This window comes from Ochotona princeps, chromosome X, assembly GCF_030435755.1.
Source record: "Ochotona princeps isolate mOchPri1 chromosome X, mOchPri1.hap1, whole genome shotgun sequence".
Taxonomy (NCBI): Eukaryota; Metazoa; Chordata; class Mammalia; order Lagomorpha; family Ochotonidae; genus Ochotona; species Ochotona princeps.
The window spans coordinates 79,607,350-79,622,534 of NC_080865.1; the positions used below are offsets into that span (position 1 = coordinate 79,607,350).

A 15,185-nucleotide genomic window follows, 5' to 3' on the forward strand; every position below is an offset into this window, starting at 1 on the left:
AGTTCGAGGGTGGAGAATGGGGGGGCAATCCTAAATTGTACAGAATTGTACCATAAATTCCAAAATTAAAAATAAAAATATTTTTAAATACTTGATATGAATCAAATTTAGCGTTATAAAATAATCAGAAGTGGTGGGAATTGTGGCACAATGGATTAAGTTGCTTTTGACACTGGCATCCCATGTAAGAATGCCAGTTCGAGTCCCAGCTGCTCCACTTCTGACCCATCTTTCTGCTCATGCACCTAGAAAGGCAGTGAAGGATGTACTTACGCCCTAGACACTCACATTGACCATTATGAAGCTCTTGACTCCTGGATTTGGCCTAGAACAGCCATGGATGTTGCAGTCATTTGGGGAATGAACCAGCAAATGGAAAACGAATCAATCAATCATATCTCTCTGCCTTTCAAATAAATAATCTTCTTAAAGTAGGCATGACAAGAATGACTGAATGAAATACACAAAAATGTTATTAGCAGGTAAATGTGAATGATGGTATTAGAAGCTTTGTACTATTTTTTAATTTTCTAGGTCTTCTGCTATGAGCATTAACTTTTAAAAAATTATTATTTTGAAAGACAGAAAAACAGAGAGATAGAGACAGCGATCTTTCCTCCAATGGTTCACTCTGAGTATTCACAACACCCAGGCCTGGACCAGGTTGAAATAATTGAAAATAAATCTGAGTCTCCCGTAAGAGTGGAAGGAACCCAAGCACTAGAGCCATAACCTGATGCCTCATAGAGCTTGTAATTAGGAGGAAGCTGGTAATACAATATAAGAAGTGATCATCTCCTGTGGTGTGACAACTGTCACACCAAATGCCCACCTCCTAACTGTATTAGTAAAAAATGTTTTTTTTTTAATTAGATGATTATAAGAGAAAATTATTAACAAGGCATAAAGCATTAACTACATTGTATTGTAAAAGAAAAATAAGAATTGCAATTATACTGTGATAATTATGTTAAACAGATAAACATGTAAGTGAAATAAAACAAGCACTGATAATCCAACACTGAATGATTTCACTCATGTGGGGACTCCAAAAATACTACACTCATAGAAAGAGAGAGTAGTAGGGGCATTTCCATGGTCTAGGGTGGATGAAGGAACGGGAGCTATGGCATCAGGGATAAAAAGTCTCAATGAGACCAAAGGAGCCAATGTCAATGACCTCTTGTGAAGAATTGTGATCATAATCCCTCATAATAAATTGATGTTTCAATATTTCCAGAAATACATCTTAATGTCTTTAAATCTATTTATACAAGGAGCACAAATTTCATGTATTTTATAGTGAATTGAACGTATAAAACATTACCATCCTACCCTCCTTCCCTCCCCTTCTTCCTCTTTCCATCTTTTCTATCCTTTCTTATTTTTCTTTTAATTTTTATTAAGACATGATTTCAACTTACTTTATCATCAGAAGCTTAACACTCCACTAAATAGAGTTCAACATGATAAGGATGTTAGACAATGTGTCTGCTAGCTTTCTTGATTAATCATGTTGTATTCTAATCATTAAGGAATGTAAATATACATCACATTTCATGTTCTAAATAGCCGTTAAAATAAAAATAAAATATAAAATCAAATGTGCACATGGAAATGACTGAAAAGAAATATGCTAAAATAACAATTTGCTTAGAGTAGAATGAACTGCATGATTTTCTTTTCCTCATTTCCCCAAATTTCTAATTTCAAAGACAATATTAAACTTTTATCTCTAATATATTAAAATACTTATGAATGGAAAGTATTGAGAAAAAGATGTGTGATGAATTTTTAGAAAATAGTTTCTAAATTTGCAAGAGAGCCATTATCTCAACACCCTTGAAAGGAAAAAATTTGTGCTGATAGAGCTGACATGCATATGGGGCATGGTAGCAGAATATGGGCACCCAAAAGCATATAATTCCTAGTCTCCGGAATCTGTAACCTTAAATGGCGAAAGACTGGTGATATAAGTAAGGATTGTGACATGGAGAAACTAGTTTGGATTATTCAAATGCATTTGATGTACTCACAGGATCCTTGGAACTTAAGAGGAAAACTGTTGAAGTCCAAGATATGAGATCTAAGAACTAGACCCAACATTGTTGGCACTGAAGATGGAAGAAACAGCATTGCAAATAACTCTTAGAAACTGTAGAAACTAGAAAAGCAAGGAAACTGGAAAGCCTGCAGAATGGAACACAGGCCAGCCTATACCTTGATTTTAGCCCAAAGACCTCCTGAACTATGAAAGAATAAGTCTGTACTGTTTTAAGACAGTGAGTTTGCAGTAATTTGTTTTCAACAGCAAAAGAAACTAATATATGAAAATACAATAGCTGAAAAGAAATAATTATTTCAGCTGTTGATTTGACAGGCAACAAAATATCTGAGGCAAGAGAACAAATCTGATTTAATGCTGCGAACAACTAGATCTGTGTCTGAATGTAAATGTCAATAAATTTAAGTTGAAGGTCAAACAATATGCTAGATTTGCACAGAGAAAAAATTAAAATAGACTAGGATGAGTTTCCATGCGACTTTGAACCAGCTACTTGTCAGCACGTGATTATTAGACCAATCTATTTATCCAAACTAAAACAAACAACTACTAGAGAGGCAGCCACCTGGCACAGAAGTCAAGCGGTTGCTTGGGATCCTGCATCCTTGATGGGAATGCTGCTCCACTCTCCGTCCAACTTATTGCTAAGGATCAACCTGAAAGGCACAGGATACTGGCTTAGGTGTTTGGTTGCCAGCCCCACATGGGAGACCAGATTGATTTCAGCCCTGGGTATTGCAGACATTTGTGGAGTGAACCAACGAATGGGAAAGTTCTCTATCTCAGTCTCTTCATCTCTGTGCCACTCTCTTCAAACACAAATAAAACTTCAACTGACTAAATCTCATTGCCACAAAAACTTAACAAAATTACTGTAACTGTTAAGTTTAGAAAAGAAAAAGTATTTTACACATAAAACCAGTGGTAATGGCTATACCATTTGATAATAAATTTATCACCTGCCTTAAATAACATTAAAATCTGACAAAATATATTTTATGACAGAAGGCTGTTTTGTACTAAATATCTAAAAGCTGGTGTTTGGAGGCAGGGACAACCACATATCAGAAATCCAAAGGTTTCATGTTTTCACTGTTTTCCTTGTTTTGTGAACTTGAAGGAGTCTTCTCATCTTTGGATATTAGGTTTTCTGTCTTTTTACATGTAATAGGGTTGAACAAGCTCTCTTCACTCTTTTTCTATTTCTAAAGAAACACAATCTGTTATCTGTAAAACCACATCTACAGAACAACCCCAAAATTGTCTTAATTGTGCTTTCAACTCCTTTCAATAAACAAATACTGTGAATTCTTCAGGGTCCACCTTTTGGTGAGAACAAAGTGATTCAAGCATATCATCTCATTAATTTTCAAGGGAAAGTATTTCTATTCTGAAAACAAGAAAAATAAAAAAGAAAACGTTGGCTGTTTAAATAAATTTCCATTATATTGTTGGCAGAGCCAGGACAAGGAAACAAGGTTATTTTAAACTCAGCACTGCGGTCTGTCTATTCAACAGGAGGATTAATTAATCAGATAATTGAAGTACCCTTAAGGTAAAATGGGCATGAGCTGGGAATCAAAAAGTAAAGTTTTTGCTTCTTCCCCTTCATGCCACACAGAAAAAGAATAAATGGAGCGATAGACTACACTATCTGAAGATCAAACAGTTCTCTCTCAATCAATGCTCACACGGTCTCAGGAAACCCAGCAAGAAAAGTGTGTTCTCGGTGGCCTTCCACACTCTCCAACACCAGCTGGCCAAGCTTGAAAAGACCATGAAAAACCTCCCAACTCTGGACAATGGTTGATTTCAAACTAATTTACGTGTTAGTATTTTCAATAATACACCAGAGGAAAAACAAATGGCATAATCTATACCTAGACCCAGCATTCCCTGTCAGACAACATTACATTTAATTCATCTACACTCTGCTGACTCTGTTGCGGCCCTTAAACAGTTGGCTAAAATCACTGGAGGCTTTCTTCTAGTTATCTACAGCCTGTGTCTATGTCAGCTATGTCACAGCGCGCTCACAGAAGAAAACATGTCCACCTTTGGGAAACTCGTTCCCTAACACATCATGGACTGGAAGAACCCCTGGAAGAAAGGGAGGCACATTTATTTAATTTCTCTCAATAGAAATTATTTAATTTCTCGATAGCAGATTCCGACTTTGGGCTTTCAGAGAGGATCTGTAGTACAGCTAACTGCCAAAACTTATTCCCAAAGCCAAACATAGAAACTAGAATCCTATAAAAGAATAAATCTTCCAAAGAACAAGAAAGGGGATTGCTCTGCTACTGTTCCTTTAAATCTAAAACAAAGTACCAGGAGAAAGTAAATAAAGTCTTATGGAGATGGTACTGGTCATAATACCATACAGCTTTAACAACCAAAGGGATAACGGAATATTCTACCCTCTGGCTGTATGTTTGAGGTATTCACATCAATTAAGGCTCTCAAATATTTCTTTGGTTCATATTCCTTGCCACACATACAGCACCTTCCTCCAAGTCTTGCTTTCTGTAGCTTCAGTTACAATGGTGAATCATGGTTCAGAATCAGTAAATGGGAAATTCTGTAAATTAACCATTCACAATTTTTAAATTGTAGGCCACTCTGAACAGCATAATGATATTCTTGCACTGCCCCCACTCCATCCCAATGGAGACCAAAAATCCTCTCCTTTCCATGGCATTTGCACAGTAAATGCTATCCGCTCTTCTGTCACTTTACATCCTTCTCAGTTACCGCATCAGTGGCAGTACTGCAATAGTGGTGTTCAAGAGCAGCAATGCTGGCAAGTACACTGCAGTATACTGTTACTGTGTATCACTATTCTATCTTATTGGTAATCTCCCTAAGTTATAAATTAAATCATAGATTTACACATACAGGAAGCCACACAGCACAATCAGCCCTTTTTATCTGTGGGTTTTACATTAATGGATTCAATCACACAGAGATGGAAAATCTGTATGAAATAATTAAATAAAATCACCAGTACCAAATAGCCATTGTTAATATTGCAATGTCTACAAATATTTTCAAAATATCTGCAGTGCACAAAATCCTATATATCCACTATACAAAGTATAAAAACGCAGTAGAGGGGTTAACAAGGTGCAGTGGATTACAACATTGCTTGTGAATCCAACATCCTACATCAGAGCACTGGTTCTAGCACTTGTTGCTCAATTTCTAATCTAGCTCCTCACTAATGTTGCCTGGGAAAGCGTAAGAGGATGGCCTAAGTACATAGAACCATGATTAGGCATAAAGGAGACCTGGATGGGGCTAGCCCAAGTATTTGAGTCCCTGCCACCTACATTGGTGACTAGAATGAAGCTCTTGGCTCCTGGCTTCACAATGCCCCATCGCATGCTGTTATAGTCATCTGTCTCCATCTTGGCTTCAGTCTGGCTGAGCTCTGACAGTTACAGCTATTCTGAGGAGTGAACCAGCAGGTGGAAGATCATTCTTTCCCTGTCTCTGTCACTCTGCATTTCAAATAAACAAATCATTTTTAAAATTAGATTATGTTCAGTCTCTGAAAGAGCTCTCTTTAGAATGGAATGAGCCGCAACAGGTTGCAATTACTTTTGTGAAAAGCAAATAAGATAAAATCCACTGTGGTGCAGAAGGTTATGCCACCACTTGAAATGCTGGGATCCCAAATGAGATCTGGCTGGAGTCCTGGGACAACTCCACTTCCAATCCAGCTTCCTGCAAACGTGCCTGGGAAAGCAGCAGAAGACGGCCTCAATGTTTAGACTCCTGTCATTCATTTGAGAGACCCAGATGGAGTTCCAAACTTTTGGTTCTGGCCTGGTCCAGCCTGGAGTTTGCATGTTATTTTTGCTGAAAGATGCAGTACTAATATCACACAATATGGGATTCATGACAAGGATCAACGTGAGGAAATAAAGGTACAGCACTATATTGACTATAAAATTCAGTGAATACAATGTTTAATCATCAATCAACCAAAAATTGGTATCCACATATTATTAATATACTTTCCCTCCATTTGTGAACTTCCAGAGATGAGAGAAAATATGTGGAATTTATGTTTCTGAGTCTAACTTATCTTACTTGGCGTAATGATCTCCAGTTTCACCCACTGTGCTACAAAAGTGATTACATTCCTCTGTATGGCTGAGTAATATTCCTTCCTTTTATTTCAGGGATGAAGGAATAGTTCAACCTATAGCCAGGATGGGAACATTTTGGAATATTTGGAAACATTTTGGAAACATCTTCACTAAAATCTGGAAACAGACAAGGATGTCCACTTTCACCATTGACATTCAATACAGTTCTGTGTGGTTTAGCTGGAGAGATTAGGCAATAAATAGAAATCAAAAAGACAAATTAGAAAGGAGGATGTCAAATTATTCCTTTTTGCAGATGACATTATCCTAGATATTATGCTTTTGATTTGCATTTCCATAGTGCTGAATGATGCTGACCATCTTTTCATTTCTATTGGATCATTTGTATGCCTTATTTTCAAAAATGAAAGGCAGAGTTACAGAGAGAGAAGCACAAGAAGATAGATTCTCCATGTACTGGTTCACTCCCCAAATGGCTGCAATGGCCAGGACTGGGCTGGTTGGAAGCCAGGAACCTCTCACATGGGTACAGATTCCCAAGCACTTGGACCATCCTCTGCTGCTTGCCCAGGCAAATTAGCAATGAGCTGGTTCAGTAATGGAGCAACTGGGGCAGAAACCACACCAACCTGAGATTTCAGTGCCACAGGCAGAGGCTTACCTTACTATATCACAGGGCTGCCTCCCACTTGACTATTTTTAATCATGGTACCATTTTTATTTATTTATTTAGTTAGTTAGTTAGCTAGCTAGTCAGTGCTGTTGAATAGAGTTCCTACACATTTTGGATCTTAGTCCCTTTTCATATATAAAGTTTCTCCCAATCTGTATGATGCCTTTTAATTTTTCTAATTGTTTGTTTTGCTGTGTAGAAAGTGTTGGCACAAATTTACTCATTTTTCTTCTACTTTTACCTTTTGGAATGATACACAAAATGTCATTGTTAAGGCCAGTATCTAGGGAGCTTTTTCTCCACATTTTCTCCTGAGATTCTTGTATTTTCAGGTATTATATTTACATCTTTGATCTATTTGCATTTGGTTCATTTGTTCATTTGGATCCGTTTCATTTTATACATATAAATATATAGTTCTCCTAGCTCCATTCATCTTTTTAAAAATATATTAATTAATTTTTATTGGAAAGGAGAAGAGAGACAGAGAAAATCTTCCATCTGCTGGTTCATTTCCCAAATGCCCATAACATCCCCAAATACCCATAACATCAGGAACTGAGCTGATCCAAACCCAGGAGCCAGGAGCTTCCTCTTGTACCCCATGTGGGCACAGGGTCCCAACACTTTGGGCTAACCGCCACTACTTTCCCAAGCCATAAGCAGGGAGCTGCATAGGAACTGCAGCAGCTGGGACATGAGCTGGCACCCATATTAGATCCTGACATTTGCAAGATGAGGACTTAGCCAATTAAGCCATTGCTCCAGGCCCTCCATTTATTTTTTAAAAGTTGTTTATTTTGTCTGCTCTTTATTTTGAAGTATGTATTAAGTGATGATTATTGTTTGATTGCTGCTTCAGTAATACCTCTTACATTTTACTCTTGGAAATACAAGATTTTTGCTTTCAGAGGGATTATTTTTCTTAAAGAGAAAAAGGCTATATCAACAATTTTTAAATTACTCTTATTTAAACACAGAAATTTAATCTATTAAAATCTTCAGCATTTATTTCAATTCTTCTGATGTGAGATCTATTGATAAAATATACCCTATAAATAACTATCATAACAAAAAACAGTATTTATGGTAGGGTAAAAATGTCTCAATTAAAAAATGATAATTTTTCCAAGATGCAGGCAACTGCCTAGGTTGCACAGTACCTAGGAAAGAGTTATACTGCCAGAGGAAAGGAGCCAATAGCTCGCAGGAATTCTGGGCCTAGTTAATGCCAAATTTGTGTTAACTATACCAGTATGTTAGTCTACTCTATATATTATTTTTTAAAATAATAATATTTTTTAAAAAATATATGTGGGGGACAGATTCTGGCACAATGGTAGACAGGATCTGGGAACAAACATCCAAGCATGCAGGGGGCCCAGGTAGCCAGCAGGGCCCCAAGCTAGCACGACACACCATTGGAGTACCAGGCTTGGGAATCTGCATGCTTCTGGGCATGAGGGGCTGTAGATTGCTCAGGGAAGTGGGAATGTGTGGGAGGGAGGATTACTGAGCGACAACATGATAGGTCAGAAGTGACTTCTGGGAGACTTTCACCAACCAGGCTACTACACTTGCAGGTAAATGAGGGGATTGAGACCAGGTCGTTTGGAGGAGAGAAACTGGAGTACCTTCCAAGGGTCAAACCAATACTGAGCTGGGGATTGTTGGTATCAACAACCAGTTACTGGTACACACAAAAGCCAGGGCTGGCTCAACCATAATAACCACTTAGGCTCAACCATAATAACCACTGTTGAGTGACAGAGCAAAGGGTGGACCATTTCAGGTTGGGTTCCCACCAGCATGTGAAAGAGAACTGGGTCTGGGAGCAGATTCTGTGAGGGATTTATGGGCTCACCCCTGTAGGACTGCAATACCCACTGATTTGGTCAGGAGCCTGGAATAGTGATGGGTCGAGCTAGGCATGATCATGGAACTTACAACACTCATAGGGGAAGGGACTGGGAATAGACCAGAATGGTCTAGGCTGTAGCATCACAGGTGCAGCCAAGAATTGAGTGTGGGACGGGCTGGGATGCAAAATTCACCAGCACACACAAAAGCCAAGACTGTGCCAGGTATAGGTCTAGCACCCACTGGCAACATCTGGGAGTGGGCCTAGTGGAAGAAGCTGGGGAACTCTCTTAGTTGGTGGTAGGTCCCACTTGTGAATATGTGAATCAGGGCTTGGTATTGGTTAGGCCAGACAGGGCTGCTCCATTTGTTCACACGTATGTGGGATGGCTCTAGGAATGGGGTTCTGGGGAAGACCAGGAAGGGCCAGGCCAAACCATAGCACACTGCCATGTGCAGGAGCCAGGTGGGGTGCAGGCCATGCTAGACTGGGCTAAGCTATCACACCTATTGGTTTGCATAAAAGCCAGGGATGGGGGCAGGCTGGACAGGGCAAGGCTATAGTACCCACCAGTGAGAGTTGAGACTGGGACCAGACCAGGGCAAGCTGGGTAGTAGCATTCAATGGCAAAGACCAAGCCAGGTGATGAGTTATGCCAGAGTGGATCAGAGCAACCGCCAGCATGTGAAAGAACTATGGCTGGGAGTGGGCCTGGTCAGAAAGTTAAGGGGTCATGCCAGCTGGACTGGGGCAATGAACAGGGCTGGACATGGCTGGTATCTCTTAGCATAGGTGCAGATTGCATCTGGGGTGTGCTAGGATGGGCTAGGCTCCAGCACCCGCTGGTGCTCACAGGAGCTAGGGTGGGTGTAGGTCTAGGGTGTGGGCCAAGCAGGGCTGGGCTGTAACACTCAATGGTTAGAGCTGGAATGGGTGTGGGCCTGTCAGGCAAGGTCACTGTTGCTGTCAAGACAGGAGGTGAGCCAAGGCTGGCTAGCCCAAGAACCCACCAGGGTGTGCAAGATCTGTAACGGGGGCACTGATGTAGTTGGGCTGCTGGGAGTGGCCCTCTCTCCTTTGCCCACTTTCCAGAGACGCAGGAAGAAAAAAGCAGACTGGCAAAAGTTGGCTCATCCACTTTCCCCTATTCTTTGACCCCCCCTACTCTTCAGTGGTCCACATGGATATGCATTCTTCTCAACTATTGTAAGCATCATCAAGAATAAAAGGTATTAAAAATTTTATCAAGTTACAAAAAGCAAAAAGGTTATTTTCTCATACATCTCTTTGTTTAATTTTATCCTATTTGAAATTTGAACTTGAGCTATAATTCTTGCATGAGTATCTGTTACATGTTTTAGTGTTCTGACATCTATATGATTCAGCATCATAAAATTAATTGAGCTGCTTCACCTCACTTACTGTGCCCTGGATCAGTTTATTTATACTAAGAATGATCTGTTTTAAAGGTATCTTTTTGTAATAATGAAGGCAATAAAATAAGGAGATCAATAGTTATTGTGTTATAAAAACTGGAAGTGATAGACTAGTGCCTAACATCTTACCTAAATTAACTCAGGTTACCACTGAATTACCTAGCCATTAGCAAAATATTGACAGTACTAAAAGTTAAGCATACAATTATAAAATGATCTCTTAATTACTCAGACTATTTGGGAAACTTACATCTTAGGTTCATTTGTTTGGTTTTTTAATTAAGAATGCACATATAATATGAGGGCTAAAGCTATAAAGCTTTTTGAAGAAAGAATTGTATTTGGAAGGGAAAAATATTTCTTAGGCAGGATGAGACAAGGACTAAACATAACTACCCAAAGATGCAAATCAGAAAATAAGAGTACAAGTGACAGATTGGAAGAACATGTTCATACCATGTATATCTAAACATCCAGAATAATTCAAAGACATCATGCTAAGGGAAACAAACTGGTCCCATAAAGATAAATGCTGTGTGATTCCACTCACATGAAATACCTAAACTATCATCCCAATCAATTAAAAGCTCCAACATACCATCAGTAAAAATTTACATCATTATGGAATTAATTGACATAGTAATGAGTAGCCAATATGCTAAAAATAAATGCTAATTCTTAACCACCTTCTGTGACCACCTCATTGACATTTCAATTTTAGTTTATACACAACATATAACATATATAACATAATATGTTATACATAATATCATATCATCTTAAATTAAGGCAAACATGTGGTATTTAACCTTCTGGGATTGGCTTATTTCCCTTAGCATTATGGTTTCCAGTTTGGCCCATTTGGCCACAAAGAACTGCTCAGCCATTGAACTTGACTAGACAATAAGATGCTGGACTCTATGTTTGGTATATGCTTGCAATGGGGGAATCTCAACTGAACTTGAACTGTGGTTATGCAACAAGGTGGAGGAATCCACCATGGGGGGAGGGTTTGGGGAGGGGTGGGGAGAATCCCAGTACCTATGAAACTGTGTCACATAATACAATGTAATTAATGAATAAAAAAAGAGAGAGAGAGAGAGAAAAAAAGAAATACCTAAACTAGTCAAACGTACAGAGATTGTAGAATGGTGGTTGGCAGAGGATATGGGAAGGGCCTCAGGAGGTATTCTTGCTTTGGACATCAAGTTTTAAATACACAAGATGAATAGTTTGAGAGATCTACTGTACATGTTTTGCCTATATTAATAATACAGTACTCTGCATATTAAAATTTGTTAACAGCGTTAATTACATGTTACACACTCTTAGAAAATGAAAACCACAAGAGGATGCAAAGAAACTTTGGAAGAGTTGAATATATTATCATTGATTGTGACAAAGTTACCATAAATGTGTATGTATATTTCTAAGTTAAGCAAATCATACAGCTAAATATGTGCAGTTTTTAAAGTTCTATTAATTATAATTTAGTAAAGCATAAAACCAAAGTAAATCAAAATCGCAGCCTTTTTAAACGGACAAAGAATTGTACACATGCTACTGAAAGATATCCAAATAACTGATGCAAATATGAAAACATATGCCATTATGCAAGAGGAAAATGCAAAGTGAAAACCATAATGAGGAAGTACCAGAGAGGTGGGAGGGAGAATCCCTATATCTACAGAATCATATCAATAAAAAAGTTCCTCAAGAGTAGATTGTCAGAGGCCTTACAACCAGAACACAAACAACTCTACTTTCCTATTCAAAGTACTTCAACCAAAGTGTACAATCAAGCTATTAGGAGTTTGAGACACTCTTTCATATCTGCAAAACATGGTTGCATTGCTTTAAAGCATGGACTCAGAAATCCCAAATTGCCACAGGTGGTTTCAAATGCCTCACAGTAACTCCCTCAAGAGGTTTCAACATGATTTTAAGTAACGGAAATATACATCCAATCCTACAGCAATCCTATTTTTTAAAAAAGAGCTTTGTTGAAACCTCAGTTCTTAAGCTATGGAAACCAGGATTAACCCACAAATATGCTTTTAAAACTATAAATTAAAAAAGCCTTCATTGACTATGTTACAGGTATTCAATTTATATCAATTATGTTTTCTAATTATATTGCTTTTTACATTAGCTCAAGATAAACTAACATCCTCTTTATTTCTTTTCTCTGTCACTCATTCTTTTATTCATTCACATAGAAAATTTTTCTCATGTGTTGCCAGGCATTCAACAAATATTTGCCAACTGTCTGGTATAATAAGCATATGAATATCTAGGGAGACACATTAGATAACAAAGTAAATTTTTCCATGAATATACCGGTTACGGAGTACTGCAGCAACCAATTCCCCTCTATGCAGATGATCCATCACCTCTAAAAGTTGGATAATGACCTGTTCAGGAAGAAAAGAAACCAATATTTACTATGAAAATACTAGATTTCTAAGTATTCATATTAATATTTCATACATTCCATGATTATTTTTAAACCAAAATACGTGTCCTCATAACTCATGCACAAATCACATCTTAAGAAATACATTTTCTTTTTTAAAAAAGTGAAATAATGCAAATATATAAGTAGTAATGACTGAATTTCATGACATCAGCAACTAGTAGTTATCAATGGAAAGTCAACCGAGTACACAGGATGTCAGATTAAACGGGGAATCCAAAAACCTGAGGAGTGGACATGAAGTTGGGGTAGGCAAGAGAAATGATTAGTCAAGGCACACATGTCCAGCAGATACACAGAAAGTGCTATTTCCCATGTCCCTGGGTGATTTGGGGCCTTAGAAGGCAATCTAAAAAATGGGTACACAAAATGCAAACTAGAAAGGCATAATATTTTCAAATCTTAAAAATTAAGATTTTGGGTAGGGATATTATTTTCTTGATCTGGTCTGAACTTTGGTTTTGGTGGTTATTTTGTTTTTGAGGGCAGTGGGGGGTAAGAGAATTTGAGTAAATCAAACTACCTACAATTCTGCTTTTGTGCATCTATCAAGTGCAATGTATATTTTGTTCATTTATTTTACTCATTTTCTATATATGGGGAAGAAAATGTGTATTTCATTGTTTATAGTGAACAAAATTAATTCATTGCAGTGAGAAGAGAAAATTATGATATCTAATATTTGCACAAAAATGTATGATATGCAGTCATGTTTGTGACTGGAATTGTGTCATAAGAGGTTGAGGCACTGGTTACAATGCTGCCATCCCATATCTGAGCACTGGTATAAGTCATGGCTGCTCCACTTCAGATCTATTTCCTTGCAAATGAGCCTGTGAAAACCGAAGAAGGTCCTGGTGCTTTTACTACTTTCCAGATGAAGTTCCAGACTCTTCAGCCAGGTCTAGCCCCAGCTGATGTAGTTAAGGAATAAACCAGGGATGGAAGATTTTTCTCTCTTTCTCCTTGTCTCCCTAATTTTCAAAACACATACATAAACAAGTATTTTTTCAATGTATGCTATAAAGCTATGTGAAGAACTAAAATAATCAAGCTAGATGGGGAAAGGGTTATTCATTGTATACAATATCTTTTCCATTTAACTTAAGAAAAATCAGTAAAAGGAGAAAAGAATAACTCCATTTCTTTATAAGAGGGAACAAATAACAAAATTTGATCATCTGTACAATATTTTTTTCCTTCCAAACCCATTATTAGAAGTAATGCAATTAAGCAATCAATTGTTGGATTAACTTGTTTTTCTAAAATCATACAGATATTTACAGAATTTTAAGATGTTAACAATCTTAGCTTTATTTATGCTTTACGATTTGGTAGGAGATGTTTCAAAAGAAATAACAACCATATTCAGATTACTACTAGGAATCTACTAATATGAATTCAAATAACCCAAGCCTTATTTTACTACATCACAGAATATAGGGGTCTAGGTCTCTAAATTAGGTATGAAAACTTTCTCTTAATCCCGCTATGGTTTTAATGTATTCATCAATGCTGCCGTGTTGGGCAGTGGGGCTTAATGTTAGGTGTCTGGGTCACAGGGACATCACCTTCACAAATTACACCATTGTCTCAGAAGTGGTTTCCTTATAAAAGTTAAACCCCACTTCGGGTGTTCTCATTCATTCTCTGTCATTCACTTTCTTTCTCTCTCTCTCTGCCTCCCTCCCTCTCTGTTCTCTACACCTGCCTTATTTTCCCCTTGAATTACCTTTGCTCTAAGTTAAAAATTAGTTGCAATGCTACAACTGCCAGTGCTTCCACTCCTGATCTTTGTATTACTGAATTACTCAATTCTTTCACCCTTGTTTTAATCAGGATAGGAAAGGAGAGTCCATAAATGAATATAATCAAATTTACAAGAGATAAACTAAAACCAATTAATTCTAGTCAGAATTAAATATACAGATATTTATATTATATATAAACTTAGTGTTATTTATATGTTCAATGCATAGTGATGTCACAAGAGCATATTTATATATTAAGTATACATATTTAATAAATATATATTAGCACTGGTCAAAACATGGTAGTGGACCAGAAAGAAAACGTTAAAAATAACTCCTGTTGTCCCAGCGTGAGAGCTAAGTAGCACAGTCAAGGGCTACGGGGATAGAAACAACTAAGATTTGCTGACTGAAAGATCACTGACAGATGTTAAAATGGGACATCAAAGATAAATAAATTCATAACATCTACTTAGTTAATGAGCAGGTGATTATATCAAGTCAGATAGGATACAGATAAGGAAACACCTCAAAGAAAAACTATAGGATGATTTCAAAATATTTTTTTTACATTTTATTATTATTATTATCATCTTAAGATACAATTCCATAGGCTCCTGGCATTTTCCTTATCCCCTCCCCCATTCCCTCCTCCCCACCCAGTTCCTCTATATCATTACTAAAGTATAGTTCTTCATACACAGTCATATGTCCATCATTGCGGGCATGGACAATGGCAGAGAGTCCAGCAGCCTATTGTCAAGATATAGTTAACAGTTTCATTGTAAGTCCATCTTTGTCTGGA

The 15,185-nt window shown here is 37.5% G+C and overlaps 1 protein-coding gene across 3 annotated transcripts in view; it reads right to left on the minus strand.

The window, feature by feature from the left end:
• The window catches only part of KLHL13 (kelch like family member 13), a 170,465-nt gene that overhangs the window by 88,325 nt on the left and 66,955 nt on the right, over window positions 1–15,185 (minus strand). For 2 of the 3 annotated variants that reach the window (XM_058658639.1, XM_058658638.1), the window contains exon 2: window positions 12,494–12,567. The exons of the other annotated variant lie outside the window; for it this stretch is intronic. In XM_058658639.1, coding sequence (XP_058514622.1) covers window positions 12,494–12,543 — 50 coding nt within the window. In that variant the 5' untranslated portion in view covers window positions 12,544–12,567. The remainder of the gene's footprint in view (window positions 1–12,493; window positions 12,568–15,185) is intronic. 3 annotated transcript variants of the gene reach the window in all.